General features: G+C 47.6%; 1 protein-coding gene across 2 annotated transcripts; it reads right to left on the minus strand.

The window, feature by feature from the left end:
- Positions 1-27,425, minus strand: LOC116976709. Of its 2 annotated transcripts, none has more exons than XM_033026579.1 (6): positions 27,230-27,425; positions 22,911-23,888; positions 16,328-16,479; positions 10,443-10,569; positions 6,240-6,359; positions 1-1,803 (listed from the first exon to the last, which is right to left on the minus strand). In XM_033026579.1, exons 2-6 carry the CDS (start codon positions 23,517-23,519, stop codon positions 1,663-1,665), a joined length of 1,149 nt encoding a protein of 382 aa, XP_032882470.1. In that variant the 5' UTR covers positions 23,520-23,888; positions 27,230-27,425; the 3' UTR covers positions 1-1,662. The 2 variants fall into 2 exon arrangements, with proteins under 2 accessions (XP_032882470.1, XP_032882471.1); XM_033026580.1 differs by having other exon boundaries at positions 27,204-27,425.
- Positions 27,426-27,831: the final 406 nt, after the last annotated feature.

Raw genomic sequence — 27,831 nt, forward strand, 5'->3', positions numbered from 1 at the left:
GATTTAAAAATAAAGTCTTCATTGAATTTCTAGTTGAGAAACAATATTTCACTGTGAGGGTAGCAAACAATAGACAGGTAGCTGAAGTGACATCAAAGTGGAATTTAAAAAATCACTGCAGCTGGAATCAAATTTTCTCCATCATGATCTATGTTCATAACAAAATCACAGGAAATAAATCATCTTGTGCGAACATCGCATCAATGGAGATGTTCTTCACATCAGGCAAGAAATTCTCTGCCATTCAACAATCCACACAAAAGCCAACCAGACATGTTGCTGTTGCCCCCCATGATATCATTACATTCCACAATGTCAGTACAAATAAAACATGTTCACTATATGAAGTCCTTTCATGTGGAAGGAGTTACAAATATGAGACCAATAAAAGAATAAAGTTCACTTTAATTCATTAAGGCTGGAATTTATCACATTGCAAACATAATCAACAATCAACATGAACCTCCAACAACTTGCAGTCCCTGTACCCCGACAGACTTCACTTGGAAACCAAAAACCTCAGGCATGCGGTTGGCATGCTCCTGAGTGTTATACTGCCAGTTTTGTATTGATACCCAACTAAAACTTTATGCATTGATAGACAATAGGTGCAGGAGTAGGCCCTTCGAGCCAGCACCACCATTCACTGCGATCATGGCTAATCATCCACAATCAGTACCCCGTTCCTGCCTTCTCCCCATATCCCTCGACTCCGCTATCTTTAAGAGCTCTATCTAACTCTCTCTTGAAAGCATCCAGAGAATTGGCCTCCACTGCCTTCTGAGGCAGAGAATTCCACAGATTCATAACTCTGTCAGTGAAAAGGTTTTTCCTCATCTCCGTTCTAAATGGCCTATTCTTAGTGCTTATTCTTAAACTGTGGCCCCCTGGTATTGGCCATGAGAGTCACAGTCGCACAATATTGAAACAAGTGGCTGGTCTGCTCGGTGACACTGTAGGATCAACACAAGCCCCAAACTACAAGGGGTTCAGTAGTGCAGTTACATCATTGGACTAGACATACAGAAGGCAAATTGAAAACGCAGCAAACTGGGGTTCAAATCCCATCAAGAAAATGTACGATTTGAATTCAGTTTTTAAAAACGCGGAAATAAGTCTAACTAAAGTTGGGCACTGAACTATCGATTTATGGGGAATGTCTTCACCAAGGGCAGGAGAACACAGAACAATTTACATTTGATTGCTTTCGGAGAGGCACTTTAAATAGATGCATTATCACGTAATACTCACACCCTTAATATGCTAAAGAATGATTTGAAGGTGGGGATAGTGAGGTTAGGATTAGGGTGCAAGATAGTGTCAATGTGCAGCCTGGTCCCACAATCATGTTGTCGACCATTACCTGCCCTCAGAAGAGAGAGCAGGTGGGTCAGTCAGTAGTAAGATACATTGCCGCATCTGTCACAACCATGCCGTCTCACCACATCCTGAGAATGACAGTTTTAAAAATATTAAATATAATAATAGAGAATCTGTTAAATTATATTTGCACTAAAACATGCGCTGTAGCTAGATTCCAAAATTTACTTTGAAATGGTCAATTTAAATGTGTCGCACGATATTGAAGAAGTTAAAAATGTAAATAAACATCTGAAAAAAAATGAGAAAAAAAGCCACAAACACATTGGTTTTGAATATTGATTACATAAACCACAAAGGCCTTTTGATTCTCTGTGTTTTTTGGGCTCTGCTCCCATTCATCTGCATCCACTGCACAATCATCTTCTCCAGCCGCTGACTCAATCCGTGGCCGGCTCTTTGCGACGGCGGCATTATGGAGATCTGTAATCAAACAGAATTAAAACTGATGGTGTTTTTCAAATAGGGGTTACAAAGTGCTCAAATGAACCATAGGATTTAACCAAACATTGAACTTTTACATGGATTGCATATGGCAATTCATTCCTCAAACAGGCCAAGTTCTCGGAATGAACAGCTCTCTCTTCATAAAATTAAAAACATTTTAGGAAGAGAGCTTATCACCCATTATCTTTTCATTTAGTAATGCTTCCCTCCTATTAGGAAAAGGTTTTGTCTTGTTGACACATTGACCAGAGTCAGCAGTTCACCACTCGTGGAAAACATTAGGTGCAACAACTTTGTGACCAAAATATTGCACTGATGTGCAAGAAATAACTTTAAAAAAATCTGTCAACTCAATGTTATGAAAATGCAGATACTGAGCCAGTTAAAGTGTGTGTGTGACGCCGCATGCCGCCCCCTAAACTCCCCCCCCCCCCCCCCCCCCGCGCATTGGGGGAACAGACCCAATGGGTCTGCACTTGGTCTAGTAACTTTAAAAAAATCTGTCAGCTCAATGGTATAAAAATGCAGATATTGAGCCAGTTAAATCAATAAATGCAGATTGCTGAATATTGCAGAAAGCATTGATCTACAGTGCCCTCCATAATGTTTGGGACAAAGACCCATCATTTATTTATTTGCCTCTGTATCCACAATTTGAGATTTGTAATAGAAAAAAAAAAAATCACATGTGGTTAAAGTGCACATTGTCTGATTTTAATAAAGGCCATTTTTATACATTTTGGTTTCACCATGTAGAAATTACAGCTGTGTTTATACATAGTCCCCACATTTCAGGGCACCATGATGTTTGGGACACATGGCTTCACAGGCGTTTGTAATTGCTCAGATGTGTTTAATTGCCTCATTAATGCAGGTATAAGAGCTCTCAGCACCTAGTCTTTCCTCCAGTCTTTCCATCACCTTTGGAAACATTTATTGCTGTTTATCAACACGAGGACCAAAGTTGTGCCAATGAAAGATAAAGAAGCCATTATGAGACTGAGAAACAAGAAGAAAACTGTTAGAGATATCAGCCAAACCTTAGGCTGACCAAAATCAACTGTTTAGAAGAAAGCGCACTGGTGAGCTTACTAATCGCAAAGGGACTGGCAGATCAAGGAAGACCCCCACAGCTGATGACAGAAGAATTCTCTCTATAATAAAGAAAAAATCCCCAAACACCTGCCCAACAGATCAGAAACACTCTTCAGGTGTGGATTTGTCAATGATCACTGTCTGCAGTAGACTTCATGAACAGAAATACAGAGGTTACACTGCAAGATGCAAACCACTGGTTAGCCGCAAAAATAGAGTGGCCAGGTTACAGTTTGCCAAGAAGTACTTAAAAGAGCAACCACAGTTATGGAAAAATGTCTTGTGGACAGATGAGACGAAGATTAACTTATATCAGAGTGATGGCAAGAGCAAAGTATGGAGGAGAGAAGGAACTGTCCAAGATCCAAAGCATACCACCTCATCTGTGAAACACGGTGGTGGGGGTGTTACGGCCTGGGCATGTATGGCTGCTGAAGGTACTGCCTCACTTATCTTCATTGATGATACAACTGCTGATGGTAGTAGCATAATGAATTCTGTAGTGTATAGACACATCCTATCTGCTCAAGTTCAAACAAATGCCTCAAAACTCATTGGCCGGCGGTTCATTCTACAGCAAGACAATTATCCCAAACATACCGCTAAAGCAACAAAGGAGTTTTTCAAAGCTAAAAAAGGTCAATTCTTAAGTGGCCAAGTCAAACACCTGATCTGAACCCAATTGAGCATGCCTTTTATATGCTGAAGAGAAAACTGAAGGAGACTAGCCCTCAAAACAAGCATAAGCTAAAGATGGCTGCAATACAGGCCTGGCAGAGCATCGCCAGAGAAGACACCCAGCAACTGGTGATGTCCATGAATCTCAAACTTCAAGCAGTCATTGCATGCAAAGGATATGCAACAAAATACTAAACATGTGTCCATTTGGGACACTTTTATTTACATGACATTGCTGTGTCCCAAACATTATGGTGCCCTGAAATGGGGGGGGGGGGGGGGGGGGGGGGGGGGGGGGGGGGGGGGGGGGGGGGCTATGTATAAACACAGCTGTAATTTCTACATGGTGAAACCAAAATGTATAAAAATGGTCTTTATTAAAATCTGACAATATGCACTTTAATCACATGTGATTTTTACAAATCTCAAATTGTGGAGTACAGAGGCAAATAAATAAATGATGGGCCTTTGTCCCAAACATTATGGAGGGCACTGTAACTGACATCTGTAATAACACACTTAATGGGATAGATGGGAATATCAAAAAAATAGACGGCCAGATTTCTTCCCAGGCTGAAGCTTGAAATTCCTTTATGATGGGAGATGGCCAACTTAAAACCTTGCTACAGATGTTTCTCCTGCTACAGATGCTGTGTACAATATGTACGGGTGTCAGGGACTATGGGGAGAAAGCAGGAGAATGGGGTTAGGAGGGGGAGATAGATCAGCCATGATTGAATGGCGTAGGCTTGATGGGCCAAATGACCCAATCTACTCCCATCAGATATGAACAAAGGCACATAATGCACTTGGTTGGGGAGACTTCAATGACTTGGAATGGTTTGGCAGCATCAGCACTGACCAATTTGCTGAGTCGTGGAGCTGTCAGAATAGGTCTGTAGTAGGCAGTGACTCAACCCCAACTGAAGGAACAAAGGTAGCTAACCTCATCCACATCACTCTGGTGCATCTGTCCATGCAGCATTGGTGGAAGAGACCAATGCAATCCCTTAGATAATGTTGACTCGCAGGATGGATTTGCAACCCATCTAGGCATCCATTAATTGGAGTCTCTCTGCCCTCTTTGTCCCACCTCTTCAGGCTTCCTTTTCCTTCATACAAGTTCTACTGCACTTGGTCTTGCCATCTCTTGTAATGTCAGCGCCCCAGGTTCATGAGAACAGTGAGCAGCACAGGAAAGGCCCTTTGGTTCACAATGTGTGCCAAACATGATGCTGAGGTCAACTATCTCCTCTGCCTGCATTTGATCCATATGCGTACATTCTGTGCAAAGCCTCTTCAATGTCATTATCATATCTGCCTCCTCCATCGACCCTGGCAGTGTGTTTCAGGTACCCATCCACCCTAAAGCCCCCCATCTTGCACAAACCCATTAAACCTCCCCCCTCCCACCTGAAAGCTATGCTCTTTAGTCTTTGACATTTCCACCCTGGGGAAAAAATGGTTCTGACTGTCTATCATATCTAGGCCTCTCATCATTGGATGTACTTTTCTCAGGTCTCCTCTCAACCAGTTTTCTTGGCATTCACCCACCCCCCACACACAACCTGAAGAAGGGTCCCAACCCAGAACGTCATCTGTCCATGTTCTCCAGAAAGGCTGCCCAACCTGCTGAGTTACTCCAGCACTTTGTGTCTTGTTTGTAAACCAGCATCTGCAGTTCCTTGTTTCTACTTCTTCTATCTTAGGTTCAATGCCTTGACCAATGAAGGCAAGCAAATGCCAAAGAATGGCCTCAAATGGCTTCCCTACCACTGACATGAGGCTCGCCAGCCTATAATTCCCCGGATTCTCTCTTTTCCCTTCATAAACAAAGGAACAACACTGGCTACTATCCAAGGTAGACAAAAGTGCTGGAGAAACTCAGCAGGTGCAGCAGCATCTCTGGAGGGAAGGAAATAGGCAACGTTTCGAGCCGAAACCCTTCTTCAGACTGATGTAGGGTGGGGGGGGGGGTGGTGGTGGGAGAGCTGAGAAGGGGAGGAGACAGCAAAGGCTACCAGAAATTGGAGAAGTCAATGTTTATGCCACTAGGGTGCAGACTGCCCAAGCGGAATATGAGGTGCTGCACCTCCAATTTCCGGTGGTGCTCACTCTGGCCATAGAGGAGGCCCAGGACAGAAAGGTCGGATTCAGAATGGGAGGGGGAGTTGAAGTGCTGAGCCACCGGGAGATCAGGTTGGTTAATGCGGACCAAGCGGAGGTGTTCGGCGAAGCGATCGTCAAGCCTCCACTTGGTCTCACCGATGTCGATCAGCTGACATCTAGAGCAGCGGATGCAATAGATGATTCGATTTTCCAGCATCTGCAATTCCTTCTTAAACACTCTGGCTACTATCCAGTCCACCGGGACCTTGCCAGTGGTCAGACGAGGTCATGACTCACCCACTGCAGAACCCCACAGTGCTAGTGTGAATTTGAAGGGTTAGTTCAGCACAGAGTCGCTGCAACTTGTGCAGGTGAAAGCTTATGCGCCCCCCGTCCACTCATTTTCTTGTATCAGTCACCAGTTACATCCCCCACCCACTCCCCTTAGCATCGACCCTTGCTGCAAAGCACTTCCTTGTCCCAAACAATTATTCTTTTAATCTAGCTATTAAGCCAAGATTTTCTTGTACCCTGGTCTGGATCAGGGCCTTGGGGCCATGGTCGGATAAGGCAGCAACTCCTGGTAATACTCCAGTCTTCTCCAGGTCTGAATAAGTCAAGTCATCCTCTCGATCAGCTCGTCCATCATCCTGAGGCACACAATAAAAAATGTAAATCAATCTGAAAAAAAGTTATTCTAATATTTTAAATCTGTATTAATTGTAGTTTAGTTTAGAGATACAGCATGGAAACAGGCCCTTCAGCCCACCAAGTCCATACCGAACACCGATAACCCATTCACACTGTTATCCCACTTTCTCATCCACTCCCTACACTAGGGGCAATTTACAGAGGCCAATTAACCTACAAACCCACACGTCTTTGGGATGTGGGGGGGAAACCCACACAGTTACAGGGAGAACGTACAACCCCACACAGACAGCTTCTGAGATCAGGATTAAATGCGGGTCTCTGGCTCTACCAGCTGTGTCACTGATTTAAGGCTGGAATTACACAATTATATAATTCTGATCAGAAATATTTTCCAACAAGTTTAGAACTTTGGGAAAACATAATAAGTATATGTAGCATTGAGACCAAAAGAATGTTATACAGTTGCAATTAACAAGATGGAAACAAAAGCATAATTTTGAAATCCTTAAATTATTAGTTTTCAATTGTGCTGACAGAGAGAGAAATCAGTTTTAAAAGTTGAGGGAAGTTTTGAAGCATCGGAAACTGAAAATGAAATCGGAACCAGAAACTTTTCTTGGAAACCTCAAATAGTACCAAATGATTGTTTCAAAACAATATGCAAAATATTAATTACATCACGCAGGTCAAAGAGTCTGTTGACTCCAGTGTGCTCCGTCTTAACCCAACTAATTCCACTGCACTTGTACCCCACGTCTTTCCATTTTGTCTCCTTTTAGTATCAATCCCGCTCACTTGAATCTGCTCCCACCCGAGCAGTGATTGCTAGACCATAACTTGGTGTGGGACATTAACCTTCCTTCTTCATGTTGCTACTCTGGGATCTTGCTGTGTACAACAATGACCACATCTTTAAAATCTTTATTTATTTATTTACGATGACTGTTGGCAGATCAAGTTCCCTCCTGGGATAAATAAAGTTCTATCGTATTGTATCGTAGAAGCAATTGTAGGTCCATCTGAAGACACATACCCCATTCCTCTCTGTGTAGGAAAGAACTGTAGATGCTGGTTTAAATCAAAGGTAGACACAACATGCTGGAGTAACTCAGCAGGATAGGCAGCATCTCTGGAGAGAAGAAATGGGCGACGTTCCGGGTGGAGACCCTTCTTCAGACTGATGGGCTCGACCCGAAATGTCACCCATTCCTTTCCCCAGCAACCGCAAGAGATGCAACACCCATCCCTATACCTCCTCCCTCGACTCTGTCCAGGGACCCCGACAGTCCTTTCAAGTTAGGCAGAGGTTCACTTGCACCTCCTCCAACCTCACCTACTGTATCTATTGTTCAAGATATGGACTCAAACATCGGTGAGACCAAACGTAGACTGGGCGATCGTTTCACTGAACACCTTCGCTCAGCCCGCCTGAACCCACCTGATCTCCCGGTTGCTGAACATTTTAATTCCCCTTCCCATTCCCACACTGACCTTTCTGTCCTGGTCTCCTCCATTGTCAGAGTGAGGCTAAATGCAAATTGAAGGAACAGCATCTCATATTTTGCTTGGGCAGTTTACAGCCCAGTGGTACAAATATTGATTTCTCTAACTTCAAGTAACCGCGGTATTCCCTCTCTCTCCATCCCTTCCCATCCAAGTCGCACCAGCTTCTCGTTTTCACCCAACAAACAGCTAACAATGGCGTGTTTCCTTTACCATCGTTACCTTTTTGCATATCTTTAATTCATTGTTCTTTATCTGTCTACATCATCATACAAGATACATTTATTTTTCACATGTACCAATTGGTACAGTGAAATGTGTGGTCGCCATACAAATAATAGAGCACAGAACACAAAAGTCTTTAACACAGACATCCCCACACAGCGGGGTCAAAAACCGAACCCCCCACTGTCGCCGCTACGGGCGGCCCGATGTTCTCTATCTCGATCTCTATCTCATCATCTCTATCTCCCGTTTCCCTAACTAGTCTGACGACGGGTCTCGACCCGAAACGTCATACATTCCTTCTCTCCAGAGATGCTGCCTGTCCTGCTGAGTCACTCCAGCATTTGTGTGTCTATCTTCGGTTTAAACCAGCATCTGCAGTTCCTTCCTACACTTCTTTACAGCCTCAGGCAACAATCTCATGCTACTGCTCAGCAGCACCGCCTGCTGGATACAGCTATGTTAAAGCATGCTGCAGAACACATAGAAACATAGAAAATAGGTGCAGGAGTAGGCCATTCGGCCCTTCGAGCCTGCACCGCCATTCAATATGATCATGGTTGATCATCCAACTCAGTATCCCATAGCTGCCTTCTTTCTTTCCCATCTGCACCACTGTGTTGACACCTCTCTCCTTCCAAACACAGCTCATACCGTGCAATGTAAAGACGTACAAAAGTGCACGTTCTAACGGCTGATCCTTAATTTAAATTAGTTTAGATATTTTGTTTACCTCACTACAAACAGCTTTAAATGACAACGTTTGATTTCAAAGCAGAAGTATGGTGAAGAAAATAATTGCAAACTAATTCAACGTTATATCAGTGAATTAAGAAAGAGAACAATTGCCGTTGTGCTTCATGTTGCTACTTAGATTGACAAATAACCAAAGAGAACCAAAGACAACTGACTTCATCCATTTCACCCCTAACTTCCATCCGGCACTCAAACACACCTGGACCATTTCCGACATCTCCCTACTGTTTCTAGACCTCACTATCTCCATCGCAGGTGACAGACTACTGACCGACGTCTACTATAAACCCACTGACTATCTGGACTACACTTCTTCCCACCCTGCTTCATGTAAGGACTCTATCCCCTACTTCAAATTCCTCCGTCAACGCCGCATCTGCACCCAGGATGTGGTGCTCCAAACCAGGGCATCGGAGATGTCCTCATTCTTTAGGGGACGGGTGTTCCCCTCTTCGACTTTCGATGAGGCTCTCACCAGGGTCTCTTCTATACCCCACAACTCTGCTCTCACTCCCCATCCTCGTAACAAGAATCCTCAGACATTTTCGCCACCTCCAACGGGATCCCACCACTGGCCACATCTTCCCATCTTCTCCCTTTTCGGCTTTCCGCAGAGACCGCTCTCTCCGTAACTCCCTGGTCAATTTGTCCCTTCCCATCCAAACCCCCCCCCTCTCCTGGTACTTTCCCTTGCAACCGCAGGAAATGCTACACCAGTCGCTTTACCTCCCCCCTAGACACCATCCAAGGATCTAAGCAGTCTTTCCGGGTACGGCAGAGGTTCACCTGCACCTCCTCCAACCTCATCTATTGCATCTGCTGCTCTAGGTGTCGGCTGCTCTACATCGGTGAGACCAAGCGTAGGCTCGGCGATCACTTCGCCCAACACCTCTGCTCGGTTCGCAATAACCAACCTGATCTCCCGGTGGCTCAGCACTTCAACTCCCCCTCCCATTCCGAATCCAACCTTTCTGTCCTGGGCCTCCTCCATGGCCAGAGTGAGGCCCACCGTAAATTGGAGGAGCAGCACCTCATATTTTGCTTGGGTAGTTTGCACCCCAGCGGTATGAACATTGACTTCTCCAATTTCAGGTAGTCTCTCCTTTCTCCGTTTCCCCTCCCCTTCCCAGCTCTCCCACAGCCCTGGGCAGTGTTGTAGAACGGGGGGGGGGGGGGGGATCTAGGAGTGCAGGTACATAGTTGCTTGATAATGGTGTCAAAAGTAGATAGGGCGGTCAAGAAGTCTTTTGGTCCATTGGTCTTCAGGTTTAGTATGTGTTAAATGTATGTTTTAGTGTTCTTTAGCTGGTTTTATGTGGTGGGTAACTTTCTTTTAATCTCTTACCTCGACGGAGATGCGAGGGGGAGGGGGAGGGCAGCCATGATTGAATGGCAGCGTAGACTAGATGGGCCAAATGGCCTAATTCTGCACCTAGAACTTAATAACGTAAAACTGCAGATTACTTTACCAACATGCTCGATCATTGGAATGCAATTCAACGCCAGATTCTCTTGAGATGGATATAAATGAGGAGTTGTAAGAAAAAATGGCATATTTGAAGTAATGGTATGATAAATAAACAAGATGTCCTTGCCTTGTGATTTTGATCAATTCCCAGTATGGATAACAGCTTCACACGAGTACTTGATACGTTCCAGGAAAATCTCAAGGCCACTTTATTAAGATCATGAAGCTCTCCCCAAGCATTTGCAAATTCATAACTGAAGAAGAAGAAGCAATTATAAGAGATACACAAATACCTTGCATGCTTTAATATATTGTACAGCATTGGCATATTTAAACATTTATATCAGTAAGTGACTGTTGTAACTGTATTCAACTCGTTTGTGGTTTGGATTCAAGGCTCCTGTATTCATGAAATCTTCAATTAAATTTGTAAATACTGACCATCTCACTCATTATATGGAGATGTTTATGACTTGATGGGGCAAGATTCCCAATGAATGAAAGAGATCTGGAAAAGGCGTAAGGAAGGAACACTGCAAAATAGCTTTAACTATGAGCAGTGTCCTGCAGATGAATGGGAATTACAGACTTTGCTGGTACGTGTAGCAATGTACGATTATTAAACTTCTCCAGGTTTGTGGGTGGTGGGTGTATGGAACAAGCGGCCATAGACATTTTTTCAAAGTAATTAAAAAGAAATAACTGAAATATCACATTTACATAAGTATTCAGACCCTTTGCTATGACACTCAAAATTGAGCTTAGGTTCATCCTGTTTCCATTGATTATCCTTGAGATGTTTCTACAACTTGATTGGGGTCCACAAGTGGTAAATTAATTGATTGGACATGATTTGACCTGTCTATTTAAGGTCCCACAGTTGACAGTGCATGTCAGAACAAAAACCAAGCTATGAAGACAAAGGAATCGTCCATAGACCTCCGAGACAGGATTGTGTTGAGACACAGATTTGGGGAAGGGTATAAAACAATTTCTGCAGCATTGCAGGTCCCGAAGAGCACGGTGGCCTCCGTCATTCTTAAATGGAAGAACTTTGGAACCACCAGGACTCTTCATAGAGCTGGCCGCCCTGCCAAACTGAGCAATAGGGGGAGAAGGGCCTTGGTCAGGTAGGTGACCAAGAACCCGATGGTCACTCTGACAGAGCTCCAGAGTTCCTCTGTGGAGATGGGAGAACCTTCCAGAAGGACAACTATATCTGCAGCACTCCACCAATCAGGCCTTTATGGTAGAGTGGCCGGACGGAAGCCACTCCTCAGTAAAAGGCACATGACAGCCCGCTTGGAGTTTGCCCAAAGGCATGAGAAACAAGATTCTCTGGTCTGATGAAACCAAGATTGAACTCTTTGACCTGAATGCCAAGTGTCACGTCTGAAGGAAACCAGGCACCGCTCATCACCTGGCCAATACCATACCTATTGGTGAAGCAAGGTGGTGGCAGCATCATAGTGTGGGGATGTTTTTCAGCAGCAGGAACTGGGAGACTAGTCAGGATCGAGGGAAAGATGAACGGAGCAAAGTACAGAGAGATCCTTGATGAAAACCTGCTCCAGAGCATTCGGGACTTCAGACTGGGGCGGAGGTTCACCTTCCAACAGGACAACGGCCCTGAGCACACAGCCAAGACAACGCAGGAGTGGCTTTGTGACAAGTCTGTGAATGTCCTTGTGTGGCCCAGCCAGAGCCCGGACTTAAACCCGATCAAACATCTCTGGAGGGACCTGAAAATAGCTGTGCATCGACGCTCCCCAGCCAACCTGACAGAGCTTGAGAGGATCTGCAGAGAAGAATGGGAGAAATTACCCAAATACAGGTGTGCCAAGCTTGTAGCATCATACCCAAGAAGACTTGAGGCTGTAATCGCTGCCAAAGGTGCCTCAACAAAGTACTGAGTAAAGGGTCTGAATACTTATGTAAATGTGACATTTCAGTTATTTCACCTGTTTGCTTTTTTATTATTGGGTATTGTGTGTAGATTGGTGATAAAATAAAATAATTTAATCCATTTAAAATAAGGCTGTAACGTAACAAAATGTGGAAAAAGTGAAGGGCTCTGAATACTTTCTGAATGCACTGTATCACATCTCCCTGCAACCTCCAGTGTTTCAGAGAAAACAATCCAAATCATTCCAACCCCTCCTTGCAGCTAATACCCTGGAATCCAGGCATCATTCGGTAAACCTCCACTGCACTTTTTATACATCCTCCCTGTAATGGGGCACGCAATACCCCAAATGTGGCCGAAACAAAGTTCTATAAAGCCAATCACGACATAAGCCATAAGTGATAGAAGCAGAATTAGGCCATTCGGCCCATCAAGTCTACTCCGCCATTCAATCATGGCTGATCTATCTCTCCCTCCTAACCCCATTCTCCTGCCTTCTCCCCATAACCCCTGACGCCCGTACTAATCAAGAATCTATAACTGCTTTAAAAATATCCACCGACTTGGTCTCCACAGCCTTCTGTGGCAACAAAATCCACAAATTCACCACCTTCTGATTAAAGAAATTCCTTCTCATCTTCTTAAAGGAACGTCCTTTAATTCTGAGACTATGACCTCTAGTCCTAGACTCTCCCACTATTGGAAACATCATCTCCACATCCACTGTATCCAAGCCTGTCATTATTCTGTAAGTTTCAATGAGGTCCCCCTTCATTCTTCTAAACTCCAGTGAGTACAGGCCCAGTGCCGACAAACGCTCATCATAAATTAGTCCACTCATTCCTGGGATCATTCTTGTAAACCTCCTCTGGACCCTCTCCAGGGCCAGCACATCCTTCCTCAGATATGGTGCCCAAAATTGCTCACAATATTCCAAATGCGGCCTGACCAGTGCCTTATAGAGCCTCAGTGCATCAATGAATGATAAAAATAGCTTCAGTGTTGCATGAAGACAGGCACAAAACGCTGGAGTAACTCAGCAGGACAGGCAGCATTCCTGAATAGAAGGAACGTTTCAGACTGAAGAAGGGTCTTGACCCAAAACGCCCCCCCATTCCTTCTCTCCAGAGAGGCTGCCTGTGCCGCTGAGTTACTCCAGCATTTTGTGTCTATCTTCGGTGTAAATCAGCATCTGCAGTTCCTCGTTATAACAGCAGCCTCTGCTGTGCCTGACAATGAGGTATTTCCCTGGTCTTTACGTTTACTATGTTTTAGGTACAATGAAATGTAAGGAATCTTACTTCTGCTCCCTTCCTTGTGCTTTTACCTCGTGTATGCACTCTTGAGATGTGAGATAAGGGCACAATCTCCCCATTCTGGTTCACCTTCTCTTGCACAAGGTATTTCTCCACCCCCCTTTCAGGCCCTGGCTCATCTCGTTGTAGCTGGTGTAACTAAACAGCCGCAGTGTTTCATTTCACAATGACACCTACAATCAGTCTACACCTCATTCCTGTCTTGCATGCATTATAATCAAGGCTGCGGCTTTCCTTTCTCCGGTTATTTTCCAAAATATGCGCAAAATTAAACTAAAAAGCAATTTAGATGCAAACATGTAAAAAAAACAGGAAAAACAACTGATTTATTGAAATCCATCACACGACACCATTGTGCAACATGTTCCCCAATAGTCCACACAACAAATGGCATGCAGACTGGTGTGTTACAAATAAGTTAAAAACGAGTACGTTTCAAGAACTGCACACAAACTGACTTTTGTCTTGCTGCGCAAAGATGCCAGGACCCCCCATTGGAGCCAGGACCTCTGCTCAAAGATGCTGGGACCACTGGACATGCTGGGACCCATCGGTACATGGTCGTCTCCCCTCTCCAGGCCAAGACGTCTGTCCAAAGATGCTGGGACCCTCACGCACGCTGGGACTACCTCAAGATGCCGGGACCCCCATTGGAGCCGAGACCTCTGCTGATGATTGAAGTTTATGTTGTCTCAGGCTTCACTTCCCCTTTCCCTTAATCAAATCAATAGAAACTTGCCTTTTCCTCTATTTCCAGACAACCTTTGAAAGAGGAATTGCGAGCTTCCTCAACCTACACTACTGGTGGTATTAATCTATCACTCATATCTTGCCTCACTCAAAACAACTTGTACTCGACACTTCACAGCAGAAAATTGCAATCGCTTAAAACCCATTGAACTGCTCAAAGATCTTCTAGTCCCACACAAACGTGGAGACGCAAGAATACAAGGGTGTCAGGGGTTATGGGGAGAAGGCAGGAGAATGGGGTTAAGAGGGAAAGATAGATCAGCCATGATTGAATGGCAGAGTAGACTTGATGGGCCGAATGGCCTAATTCCACTCTGATTAACTTATGCATGGCAGATGCTTGTCTTAAACAAAAAAAAAAAGTACTGGTGTAATTCGGCCAGTCAGTTGGAGGAAATGGACAGGTGATGTTTTAGTTCGAGACCCTTCTTCAGACCGACTGTATTGGGGGGTGGGGGGGGGGGGAGAAAGCTGGAAAAGTTGCACAACTTTTACAAATATGCTTCATTAGTTTAGTTTGTTATTCTCATGTGTTCCGAGGTACATTAAAAAGCTTTTGTTTGTGGTTATCCAGTCAAAGAAAACACATTTAGTGCAAGATGAAGTATGATCTCCAATAAGGCAGATGAGAGGTCAGGACCGCTTTCTAGTTGGTGAGAATCTGGAGGTGTGTGTTTTCACACTTCTAATTTGCTTTCAGTTTGTGAAGAGGAAATTTCAACTTTCAAAACATCATTGTTAGAAAGGGTGTTCGAGTGCTAATTTGATAAAGAGCAAGAAATCACACATGAAAAGAATAATAATACAGTAAGCCATCTTTTAACCCCTTGAATGTCCCATTTAGTCCATTAGGATTTTGATTTCAGGTGGTTTGGTTAATACTCAGAGTGATACAGCGTGGAAAACAGGCCCTTCGGCCCAACTTGCCCACACCGCCCAACATGTCCCAGCTACACTAGCCCCACCTGCACGCATTTGGCCCATATCCCTCCAACCCTGTCCTATCCATGTACCTGTCTGTTTCTTAAACAATGGGATAATCCCTGCCTCAACTACCTCCTCTGGCAGCTTATTCCGTTGTCCCATCAATCTTTGTATGTAAAAACCCACCCCTCAGATTCCTATTAAATCTTTAGTCTGGTAATTGTCATCACCTCCTTTGTTAGCCACAGATGTGCAATGACTTGAAGATCACCATTTGTGCCTGAAATGTATTAGGAGCTGTCTACCTAACCAAGAGACAACTAATCAATGGTACACAAAATTGCTGGGGAAACTCAGCGGGTGCAGCAGCATCTATGGAGCGAAGGAAATAGGCGACGTTTCGGGCCGAAACCCTTCTTCTAATCAATGTTCTTTTGAGTTCTACGTTGGAGGTATGGCTCAAAAACATTCATTTATCCTTTCACTGATAAAAACAGTACAGTAATGCTTGAGCAGCTTACAACCCAGCGATATGAATACTGATTTATCTTATTTCAAGTAACCTCTCTCTCCGTCCCTCCCAACCCGAGTTGTCCGACCAGTTTCACTGCCCTTCTGATTGCAGTGTTCCTTTCACCCTCCCCTCAGCTAACAATGAACCATTCGACATTTCCTTGCCATTGTCTGCTTTGATCGGTCGTTTTCACACTTTACCCTTCCAGATCTCTGTTCTCCCTCTTCCCTGACTAAGTCTGAACAAGGGTCTTGACACAAAACGTCCCCCATTCCTTCTCTCCAGAGTTAAGGGCCTGTCCCACTTTCACAAGTTATTTCTTTCATCCTGACCAAAAAACGTCCCGACTTACCTGATGCCACAAGTACCTACGGCTAGCATAACGAGCCACTACGATATATCTACGAACTCCTATGGACTCGTTACGAACATTCTGCGAGTTTGAATCAGGAGAAAACTCAGGATAATTCGTGAATTACCTCGTGAAAGTGGGACAGGCCTTTAACTCCAGCATTTTGTGTCTATCAGTTATCTCCTATGACAATAATGTGGACATGTTTACTGTTACAGCACAATTTCTTTACTTGTATATTAGAAATTACCTTGATAATGACATTGCTTTATTTGGATCACTTTCTTCTCCATGTTTCTCAAGTGAATGCTCTAGCACTGGGAAGTCTTCAAGGTCATGCTTCACAGGTTCAGAGGGAAAAGACTTCTGGAAAATGTTTTCCACGAGATTCCATGAATCAGTCTAAAGGAAGAAAGAAATGGTGTACTCCGCATTCTCTAATGTTTCAGTTAAAAAGCTTTTATTATTACTGAGGAAGCCCATTTAATTCATTCAATGATCCTGAAGTAGCGAGCTTACTAGATTTGAACCACCTCCAGTTTTTCACTCTTCACTCCACTTCTGGTCTTTGAAGGGATGCTGTGGCCCAGATATTGTAGCCATCAACAAATACACAGGCTTGTCATTGACCTTGAGTAGTCACACACAAAGATTTACTGTATCCAGAGCAGGGACCCTCTATTGTAGACACAAGACACCGCGGATTCTAGAATCGTGAGCAAAATTCAAAGTGCTGGAGGAACTCACCGGATCAGGCATCAGGGGGGAGAGAGATCCACAGTGTGGGGGGAGGGGGGAGATTCACAGTGTGGGGGGAGGGGAGGGTCCACAGTGTGTGGGGGATGGGGAGGGTCCACAGTGGTGGGGGTGAGGAGGGTCCACAGTGTGGGGGGAGGGGGGAGATTCACAGTGTGGGGGAGGGGAGGGTCCACAGTGTGTGGGGGATGGGGAGGGTCCACAGTGGTGGGGGGTGAGGAGGGTCCACAGTGGTGGGGGTGAGGCGGGTCAACAGTGGTGGGGGGATGGGGAGGATCCACAGTGGTGGGGGGATGGGGAGGATCCACAGTGTGGGGGGATGGGGAGGGTCCACAGTGTGGGGGGATGGGGAGGATCCACAGTGGTGGGGGGATGGGGAGGGTCCACAGTGTGGGGGGATGGGGAGGGTCCACAGTGTGGGGGGATGGGGAGGATCCACAGTGTGGGGGGATGGGGAGGGTCCACAGTGTGGGGGGATGGGGAGGGTCCACAGTGTAGGGGGATGGGGAGGGTCCACAGTGTGGGGGGATGGGGAGGGTCCACAGTGTGGGGGGATGGGGAGGGTCCACAGTGTGGGGGGATGGGGAGGGTCCACAGTGTGGGGGGATGGGGCGGGTCCACAGTGTGGGGGGGTGGGGCGGGTCCACAGTGTGGGGGGGTGGGGCGGGTCCACAGTGTGGGGGGGGTGGGGCGGGGTCCACAGTGTGGGGGGGTGGGGCGGGTCCACAGTGTGGGGGGGTGGGGCGGGTCCACAGTGTGGGGGGGTGGGGCGGGTCCACAGTGTGGGGGGATGGGGGAGGATCCACAGTGTGGGGGGGGTGGGGGGGAGGATCCACAGTGTGGGGGGATGGGGGGGAGGATCCACAGTGTGGGGGGATGGGGGGGAGGATCCACAGTGTGGGGGGATGGGGGGGAGGATCCACAGTGTGGGGGGGGGGGAGGATCCACAGTGTGGGGGGGGGGGGAGGATCCACAGTGTGGGGGGGGGGGGGAGGATCCACAGTGTGGGGGGGGGGGGAAATCCACAGTGTGGGGGGGGGGGGGAATCCACAGTGTGGGGGGGGGGGAATCCACAGTGTGGGGGGGGGAATCCACAGTGTGGGGGGGGGGGAATCCACAGTGTGGGGGGGGGGGGGAATCCACAGTGTGGGGGGGGGCGGGAATCCACAGTGTGGGGGGGGGCGGGAATCCACAGTGTGGGGGGGGCGGGAATCCACAGTGTGGGGGGGGGGGAATCCACAGTGTGGGGGGGGGGAATCCACAGTGTGGGAATCCAGTGTGGGAGGGGGGGGAATCCACAGTGTGGGGGGGGGGGGGGAATCCACAGTGTGGGGGGGGGGGGGAATCCACAGTGTGGGGGGGGGGGGGGGGAATCCACAGTGTGGGGGGGGGGGGGGAATCCACAGTGTGGGGGGGGGGGGAATCCACAGTGTGGGGGGGGGGGAATCCACAGTGTGGGGGGGGGGAATCCACAGTGTGGGGGGGGGGGAATCCACAGTGTGGGGGGGGGCGGGAATCCACAAAGTGGGGGGGGGCGGGAATCCACAGTGTGGGGGGGGGAATCCACAGTGTGGGGGGGGGGGAGAATCCACAGTGTGGGAATCCACAGTGTGGGGGGAGGGGAATCCACAGTGTGGGGGGGGGGAATCCACAGTGTGGGGGGGGGGAATCCACAGTGTGGGGGGGGGGAATCCACAGTGTGGGGGGGGGGGAATCCACAGTGTGGGGGGGGGCGGGAATCCACAAAGTGGGGGGGGGGGGAATCCACAGTGTGGGGGGGGGGGAATCCACAGTGTGGGGGGGGGGGAATCCACAGTGTGGGGGGGGGGGGAATCCACAGTGTGGGGGGGGGGAATCCACAGTGTGGGGGGGGGGGGGGAATCCACAGTGTGGGGGGGGGGGAATCCACAGTGTGGGGGGGGGGGGAATCCACAGTGGGGGGGGGGGGGAATCCACAGTGTGGGGGGGGGGGGGAATCCACAGTGTGGGGGGGGGGGAATCCACAGTGTGGGGGGGGGGGGGAATCCACAGTGTGGGGGGGGGGGAATCCAGTGTGGGGGGGGGGGGAATCCACAGTGTGGGGGGGGGGAATCCACAGTGTGGGGGGGGGGAATCCACAGTGTGGGGGGGGGGAATCCACAGTGTGGGGGGGGGGGGAATCCACAGTGTGGGGGGGGGGAATCCACAGTGTGGGGGGGGGGGAATCCACAGTGTGGGGGGGGGAATCCACAGTGTGGGGGGAGGGGAATCCACAGTGTGGGGGGGGGGGGATCCCACAGTGTGGGGGGGGGAATCCACAGTGTGGGGGGGGGAATCCACAGTGTGGGGGGGGGAATCCACAGTGTGGGGGGGGGAATCCACAGTGTGGGGGGGGGAATCCACAGTGTGGGGGGGGGGGGAATCCACAGTGTGGGGGGGGGGATCCACAGTGTGGGGGGGGGGATCCACAGTGTGGGGGGGGGGATCCACAGTGTGGGGGGGGGGATCCACAGTGTGGGGGGGGGGATCCACAGTGTGGGGGGGGGGGATCCACAGTGTGGGGGGGGGATCCACAGTGTGGGGGGGGAATCCACAGTGTGGGGGGGGGGAATCCACAGTGTGGGGGGGGGGGAATCCACAGTGTGGGGGGGGGAATCCACAGTGTGGGGGGGGGAATCCACAGTGTGGGGGGGGGGGGAATCCACAGTGTGGGGGGGGTAGGGGGGAATCCACAGTGTGGGGGGGGGTAGGGGGGAATCCACAGTGTGGGGGGGGTAGGGGGGAATCCACAGTGTGGGGGGGGTAGGGATCCACAGTGTGGGGGGGGGGGGGATCCACAGTGTGGGGGGGGGGGGATCCACAGTGTGGGGGGGGGGGATCCACAGTGTGGGGGGGGGGGAATCCACAGTGTGGGGGGGGGGGAATCCACAGTGTGGGGGGGGGGGAATCCACAGTGTGGGGGGGGGGGAATCCACAGTGTGGGGGGGGGGGAATCCACAGTGTGGGGGGGGGAATCCTCAGTGTGGGGGGGGGGGGTCCACAGTGTGGGGGGGGGGGTCCACAGTGTGGGGGGGGGGAATCCAGTGTGGGGGGGGAATCCAGTGTGGGGGGGGGGAATCCAGTGTGGGGGGGGGGAATCCAGTGTGGGGGGGGGAATCCTCAGTGTGGGGGGGGAATCCTCAGTGTGGGGGGGGGAATCCTCAGTGTGGGGGGGGGAATCCTCAGTGTGAGGGGGGGAATCCTCAGTGTGAGGGGGGGAATCCTCAGTGTGAGGGGGGGAATCCTCAGTGTGAGGGGGGGGGGGAATCCATAGTGTGGGGGGGGGGGGGAATCCACAGTGTGGGGGGGGGGGGGGGGAATCCACAGTGTGGGGGGGGGGGGGGGGGGAATCCACAGTGTGGGGGGGGGGGGGGGGGAGATCCAATGTCCAGGGCCCGGTGAAGACATCAAGTCGACTGAACAACATACAGAATATTTAACAGTACAAGACAGTAACAGGCCCTTCGGCCCACAATGTGCACACTGAACCGGGTAGGTTTACAGGGATATGGTTTCCTCCCACATCCTAATAACGTGCAGGTTTGCAGGTTAATTGGTTTGTGTAAATTGTCCCTCGTGTGTAGGATGTTCTAACAGAGAACTACTGTAGGGAAGAAGGGTCTCGACCCGAAACGTTACCCATTTCCCTCACTCCATAGATGCTGCCAAAGAGCCCATTTCCACGCTGTATCTCTACAAGTTAATAGCCTCTTCATCCTGAACCATCACTATTTCCAATCCCTTTCCTTTTGCACCGTTCAAATCAGACACAAAGGCACTGAAATAAATCCAATCAGTCACAAGAGACACCTTTAGCTGTGCTCAAACTGTCTTTTGACTGCCCTATCCTTGACGTGGTGATCATATAATCCTCCTTCAAACCCCACCCTCTCCATTGCCCACCTCAGTGCGACTGCCCCCAATCAATGTCACCATTCCTGTTCAATAGTTAGCAGAGCCTCTCCACCATCACTTCCACTTCCCACCGTGGGGAACATCAGCATTAAACACAGCCCACAATGAACAACTTTAACTCAAGAGAGGAAGTATGGTGGAAACCAACGATAACACAGTCTTGTGATAAGCTGAAGAGAGGGATGTTAATAGACATTGTCCGTCAAAGACAGATTCTAGTTTTAGTTACAATGGAGCGAATAGGATGGATTGAGACAAGACATCCATTAAACTTTGACACATATGCAATGATGTGACTTCACGATGGCTTTTGTTTCCAATGAGGTTTAGGTTCAGTTTAGAGGTACACCGTGGAAACAGGGCCTTCGGCCCACTGTCCACACCGACCAGTGATCCCCGCCCATTAACACTACCCTACACACACTAGGGACAATTTTACATTTACACCAAGCCAATTAACCTACAAACCTGTACGTCTTTGGAGTGCGAGAGGAAACCGAAGATCCCGGAGAAAACCCACGCGTTCACGGGGAGAACGTACACACTCCGTACGGACAGCACCCATAGTCAGGTTCGAACCCGGGTCTCTGCCGTGTAAGGCAATAGCGCCATATGCGTATATGGGAGGTCAGGACTGTACTCTAGCTGACTATGGACCTGATTTTCTCTTCCACTGCCCTACCAAATACTATAACCTGCACAACTAGTCTCCATACTTTTTATTCCTATTCTTCCTTTAGTTCCTTGGGCTTGGTTGTGAGGACGGGCTCACTATTCATAATTTTAAGATTCTACCTAATATGATCCTGTTCATCAATTCCTTTCCTTATGGCAGAATTAGCATGGTTATAGTGGTCCACAACATGGTTGACAAAGAGCACAACACTCTTCAATGGCATTTGTGCAGTGATGCAACACCGTTCAATATCCAAAGAAAGGGATTTACTTGATTAGCAAGAATAAAACAATTTAATTTGCTCCGCACTACTTTAAGCATTTTTTTACATTATTGCAGAAAATCCATTAGTACGAAGTTATTTAACAGATAGGAATTGTAATTTTTCCTGATATTTCCAGGTAAGCCAGTCTTATAGTCTTGCAAAAAGGGCAAAAAGTCGTGGAATAACTCAGAGGGTCAGGCTACATCTGTGGAGAACATGGATAGGTGAAGCATCAGGTTAAGACCCTTCTCTAGAGATGTTGTGCGTGTTATTTTGTATAAATCTGCATCTGCAGTTCGGTTCCACATTTACAAGCTCATAGCTCAATCCCCAATATATTTTCCATTCAGTATGCCACAGAATTTTGGGGAATTTCATTGTCAGCATTTTTCCATTTTTAATATTCATTGAAATATATTGTTTTGTTAATATCGGAATGTATTTTTTACTTATCACCAATCACTCACACACATTCACACACAGGCAAAGGTGGGTGAAGTGTCTTGCCCAAGGACACAACGACAGTATGCACTCCAAGTGGGATTCGAACCGGCTACCTTCCGGTCGCCAGCTGAACACTTAGCCCATTGTGCCATCTGTCGTCCCTCTAAATAGCAGATGGAATTTTGGTGACAGAACAGGTGATAGAGCTACATTAATGGTTTCTAGTCAATGTATAAGAAGGAACTGCAGATGCTGGTCTAAACCAAAGGTTGACACAAAAACCAGGAGTAACTCAGCGGGTAGACAGCACCTCTGGAGAAAAGGAATAGGTGATGTTTCGGGTCAAGACTCATCTTCAGACTGCGAGTCAGGGGAAAGGGAAACGAGATATATCTGTGTATATAAACGGCATATATCTCTCATTTCCCTTTCCCAACTTCCAGTCTGAAGAAGGGTCTCGACCCAAAACGTCATCTATTCCTTTTCTCCAGAGATGGTCTCAAGTCAATGTTGGACTTACTAGCAGAACACAACATTGATACTGATTGATACAGTGATCAGGATCAATTACTGACATTGCTAGTAATCAGAAATATAGAAAATGCTGGTGCACTAAAAAATCACCCCCTCTGCACACATTCACCCAGATGCTTAGTGTTTTCAGTATTTTTGTGATTATGTTTAATATTTAATCAATATTTAATTCAACTTCTATTTACCTTGACAGTCAGTGTTTATATAATAGTTTGTAATACTAACCGTCAAAGCTGAATTTGCCGTGAGAATCTCCTGGATTTGCAAAAGCGATGCGGTAGCAGGGAATATAATGGCACCGGCACCAAAGTCTGAGCATTCAGTTTCACGGTCAGTCTGCAAAGTGCCGTCCATTGCCTGGTCATGATACACCCGTGCTGTCCACTTGTCTGCAGATTGGCCTGGGTCATTCTTCTCCACATACCCAGAAATATGCAATTGTGAAACGGTGTCCTGCTGCTTGCCAGCACTGGCCACAGATACAGAGAGCTTGGATTCATCGTCACATTCATAACTTGTATTGGAATTGTGGAGCTGTGCCAGGACGTGATGATGGTTCTTCAGGCTGCCATTACGAACTTTGAAACTCTGCTGCGGGGAGCTCCTTTTTATCAAATCATTCTTTTCCGTCGCTGGCAACCCACAAAAGGAACCAACACCTTGCTGTTGGAGATGAGGAGTTTTGTAGTAACTTGCAAAGTCACTCCATATATCATTGCTTCCTTCCTCCTTCAGTGCACTCGATCTTTCTCTCGGCAGAGCATCTTGCTGCTCATCCTCCATTGAATTAGCCCTGTTTAAAATGTGCTGCCCGTCTAAAATAACGTCCTCCATGTAGCCCACAGGGCCGGCAACATTGGGCTCATCCGCATCCAGTGCTTTACAACTGATAGATGGATTGGTTTCTAATATAGTTGGACTCTTTTTTGAAGATTTCCTCAAGACAATTCTGATTTAGAAATCGATTTATGTTGCTTAATCCACAGACAACCAAGGGAACAGAAATGTCCACATTTCCATTTATCTCATTCTGTTTCACGTACATTTTGCCACACCTCAGGGAAAATTTGCATCCGGATTTTCTTCAACATGTTGCAAAAGTGCTGTTTCCTGACTATAAAAGCAGCTATATCGATGGCACATTGTGCGGGGATTGGAGTTATAATGTGTAGATCAATCAGTAGTGGTTCATGAAGGTTCAAGCTGTTCCGAAATAAAAATGGAAAATAACTTTCAGTAATTTAATTCAAAGTTTTAATTCAACTCCCAGTCTTAGTTTAAATCTTAAAAACAGTTTAGAGTTCATAACAGTAAAACATGAAAATAATGTTGTCACCAACCTTTCTATAGTTGTGTTATGAATTTACAGTATAAAAAGCTGCTGATTTGATAACAGCATTCATGTTACATTGATATATACACCAGGTTATTTTGCAAAGAATTGCGCTATAGATCAGTATGGGAAGTAACTGCCTGTTTTCACACGACCATCACAATTTATGCTAAGTCTTAAAAACATAGAAGCATGGAAAATAGGTGCAGGAGTAGGCCTTTCACCCCTTCCAGCCAGCACCACCACAAAAATAATCTGAAACGTTCATGTCATTGGTGTAATACCAGACGCGAGTTATACAGCAAAACATTCTAACCGGACCAACCTCACTGACATGCAACAGTACAATGCAAGAACAAGCACTTTGACCTAACAATGTACAAGCCAAACATTGCATATTAACTAATTTACAATAGTTCATGTAAAACGGCTTGCACCATCTTCCCAGGGACTAGGCATGGGCAATGTGAGCCCTTCACAAATGCAGAAAAGGGAAGGAACGAGGCTCTGCAAAAACTAGAAGACATCTGAACCAAACCAAACTATCCTCAGTGGCTGCCAGCAACAATGCCCGTGGGAGTTTAGGTGATCTTCCTAGTCAGAGGTTAGTCCTACCTATGAGTATTTCTGAGCAATAATTTCTCCTCTATTATTTTAGTGCAAAAGAACCATTTTCTACGCTCTATCTCTTACTGAGGGCAAGAGAGCAGATGAAGATAGGATGGGATAATATGTTCCTATGGTGCCGCTGGAGGGAAGGGTGCTGATAAGTACAACAGAAATAGAAACATAGTACATTTATCCTTAACGACCTAGCAAGGCACCCGTTCCATCTACTGGGGTAGAAAAGTCAAGCCTGTGTTTAACATTTCACCTGATAGACTGCGTCGCTGACAGCATTTCAACTCTTATCAATGCCTTGAAAAGCTTAAACTTATGATTTTCTCTTTTGTAAACAAGAGCATTACGGACAAGGGGAACTCTTTTTTAAATGGATTGTCTGCATTTGGTAAAAAAGAGAAATGATATCCATATATTTGTGTCTATACTGCCATATTTCAGCAGGTTTTTTGTTTAAAATATGCCATTGTAATTTTTAAAAATTGGATAGTTGAATAAAAGCACATCTGTTCACAAGACATTGGGTCTTATGTTGCCTTGCAGTAAACAGATATGCTCCGATGACATGCTCCAAGGATACGGACCAAACGTGTGCAGGTGGGACTAGCGTAGACGGGGCAACTAGATCGGCGTGGGCAAGTCAGACTGTTTTTGTGCTGCACGACTCTAGGACACCTCGGAATTGCGAGAGATAAACTTTGCAACCACTCTGATTAGCTGATCCGATGAATAGGGTTGCCAGCAAACTCGGGAGAACTCTTGAATTAGCTCGTACAGTGGGACAGGCCCAAGCCGATGTCCTCTGTTTCTTGATCCTTCTACCCTGGGTAAAAGACTATGCAATTATCACATCTATCCCACGACTTTATACACATGAACTACATTAACTCTTTCATAAGAGTCACACAGTACAGCATTGATTGGCATACCGATTACCACCCAAAATAGCTACGCCCTCTGCACGCATATGAATGCACTTAGAAGAGGCATTGCAGCAACCTACACATTGATTGCCCTAGCAGCCATCAAATGGACATGAATACGCTATGTTATAAATTAGGCTGACTTAGTAGCATGTTGCTTTCTTGTTATCAGTGCTGAGTCAATATCTTGGAACTCCTCATCCAACATAAGGTCTATTGCAGTTCAAAGGTTCAAAAGTCAGTTTATTGTCACGAGTACGAATTAAGAGGTCAGAAACTTCAGGAGCCAGGTGTAGATTTGTCAATGACCACTGTGCGCAGAAGACTTCATGAACAGAAATATAGAGGCTACACCGCAAGGTGCAAACCACTGATTAGCCACAAAAATAGGATGGCCAGGTTAGTTTTCCAAGAAGTACTTACAAGAGCAACCACAGTTCTGGAAAAAGGTCTTGTGGACATTTAAAAAAAATAAAGCCAACAACCTACAAACCTGTTCAAGAAGGAACTGCAGATGCTGGAAAATCCTCGGTCATTTTCGCCACCTCCAACGTGACCCCACCACTCGCCACATCTTCCCATCTCCCCCAATGTCTGCCTTCCGCAAAGACCGCTCCCTCCGCCACTCCCTTGTCAATTCTTCCCTTCCCTCCCCGGGCACTTTCCGTTGCAACCGCAAGAAATGCAACACCTGTCCCTTTACCTACCCCCTTGACTCCATTCAAGGACCCAAGCAGTCATTCCAGGTGCGACAGAGGTTCACCTGCATCTCCTCCAACCTCATCTACTGCATCCGCTGCTCTAGATGTCAGCTGATCTACATCGGTGAGACTTGGGCGATTGTTTCGCCGAACACCTCCGCTCGGTCCACAAGAACCTACCTGACCTCCCAGTGGCTCAGCACTTCAACACCCCCTCCCATTCCCCGTCCGACCTCTCTGTCCTGGGTCTCCTCCATGGCCAGAGTGAGCAACACCGGAAATTGGAGGAACAGCACCTCATATTCCGCTTGGAGAGTCTCCATCCTGCGGGCATGAACATTGAATTCTCCCAAGTTTGTTAGCCCTTGCTGTCTCCTCCCCTTCCTCAGCCCTCGGGCTCCTCCTCCTCCTTTTTCCTTCCTTCTCCCCTCCACCCCCCATCAGTCTGAAGAAGGGTTTCGGCCCGAAACGTTGCCTATTTCCTTCGCTCCATAGATGCTGCTGCACCCGCTGAGTTTCTCCAGCATTTTTGTGAACCTACAAAACCTGCACGTCTTTGTGGAGTGTGGGAGGAAACCGAAGACCGAAGATCTCTGAGAAAACCCACGTAGGTCACGGGGAGAACGTAGTCGGGATCGAACCGTCTCTGGGGTTGCATTTTGCTGTCAGGCAGCAACTCTACCGCTGTTCCACCATGACTGCTCCGGATATATCCCCCTCACCCGTATGCGTATCCTCACCTGAATATATGCCCCCTCATCTATATATACCCCCCTCACCCGTGTATCCAACCACTTTACCCGTATCCACATATCGTGTCACCCCACCGCACTTGCCCCCCCCGGGGTATGAAGGGCCTCCTCCTCTACAGACGCTGCCCGACCCGACCCGACCGGACCGTAGCGGCCCCCCGCCGAGTGCTTTGCTGAAGATGCCGCACCTGCCGTCCTGCGCCTCTCCATGTACCTGCGGCAAACTGTTCCGCTGGGCAGCGGGCGGGAGGGAGGACAGCCCAGACCGCTCCCGGTGTCCGGGTGTTGCTCGTCGTCTCCGTCTCCGTCTCCGTCTCCGTGTCCGGTGCCCGCGCTGCTCGCTCCTCCACCACCGTCAGCTGCCGGCGCCTCCCTGCCGCCCAACCGTCGTCCCGCCCTCGCACGGCACTGCGCCCTTACGTCACCGCGTCGTTCTAAGCATTGCGCCGCTGCTTTATTACGTCACCGAAATACAGCGGCACCGCGTCGTTGCGTCAAGCTCTCATTGCGTCATTACTTTATTACGTCACCGAATGTCGCTACGTCACTCTATCATTGCGCCATGGCATTGTTACGTCACTGAAATTCAACGTCATTAACTCTGTCCCTGCAACACTGTGTCCCCCTTGTTAAAGGAAATTTAAAAAACACACCACAAAGGTCGCGAAAGGATGGGTACACCAGATTCCAATAAATGTTGGTGGAGGGGAATATTTTCTTTATTTATTGGAATCTGGTGTACCCATCCTGAAATGTGGAACTCAATTTCAACCCCCTGACGCCAGCAAAGGCTGCCTCGCCAACAGTCTCTCTGCC

This window comes from Amblyraja radiata, chromosome 9, assembly GCF_010909765.2.
Source record: "Amblyraja radiata isolate CabotCenter1 chromosome 9, sAmbRad1.1.pri, whole genome shotgun sequence".
NCBI lineage: Eukaryota > Metazoa > Chordata > Chondrichthyes > Rajiformes > Rajidae > Amblyraja > Amblyraja radiata.

Coding starts and splice junctions, on each gene's coding strand:
- LOC116976709 (XM_033026579.1), bottom strand. CDS start 23,519: ATGGAGGACGTTATTTTAGACGGGCAGCACATTTTAAACAGGGCTAAT. Junction 10,570..16,327: donor AAAGCAATGTCATTATCAAG/GTAATTTCTAAT, acceptor CTTCTTCTTCAG/TTATGAATTTGCAAATGCTT. Junction 1,804..6,239: donor AGGCCCTGATCCAGACCAGG/GTACAAGAAAAT, acceptor GTTTGATTACAG/ATCTCCATAATGCCGCCGTC.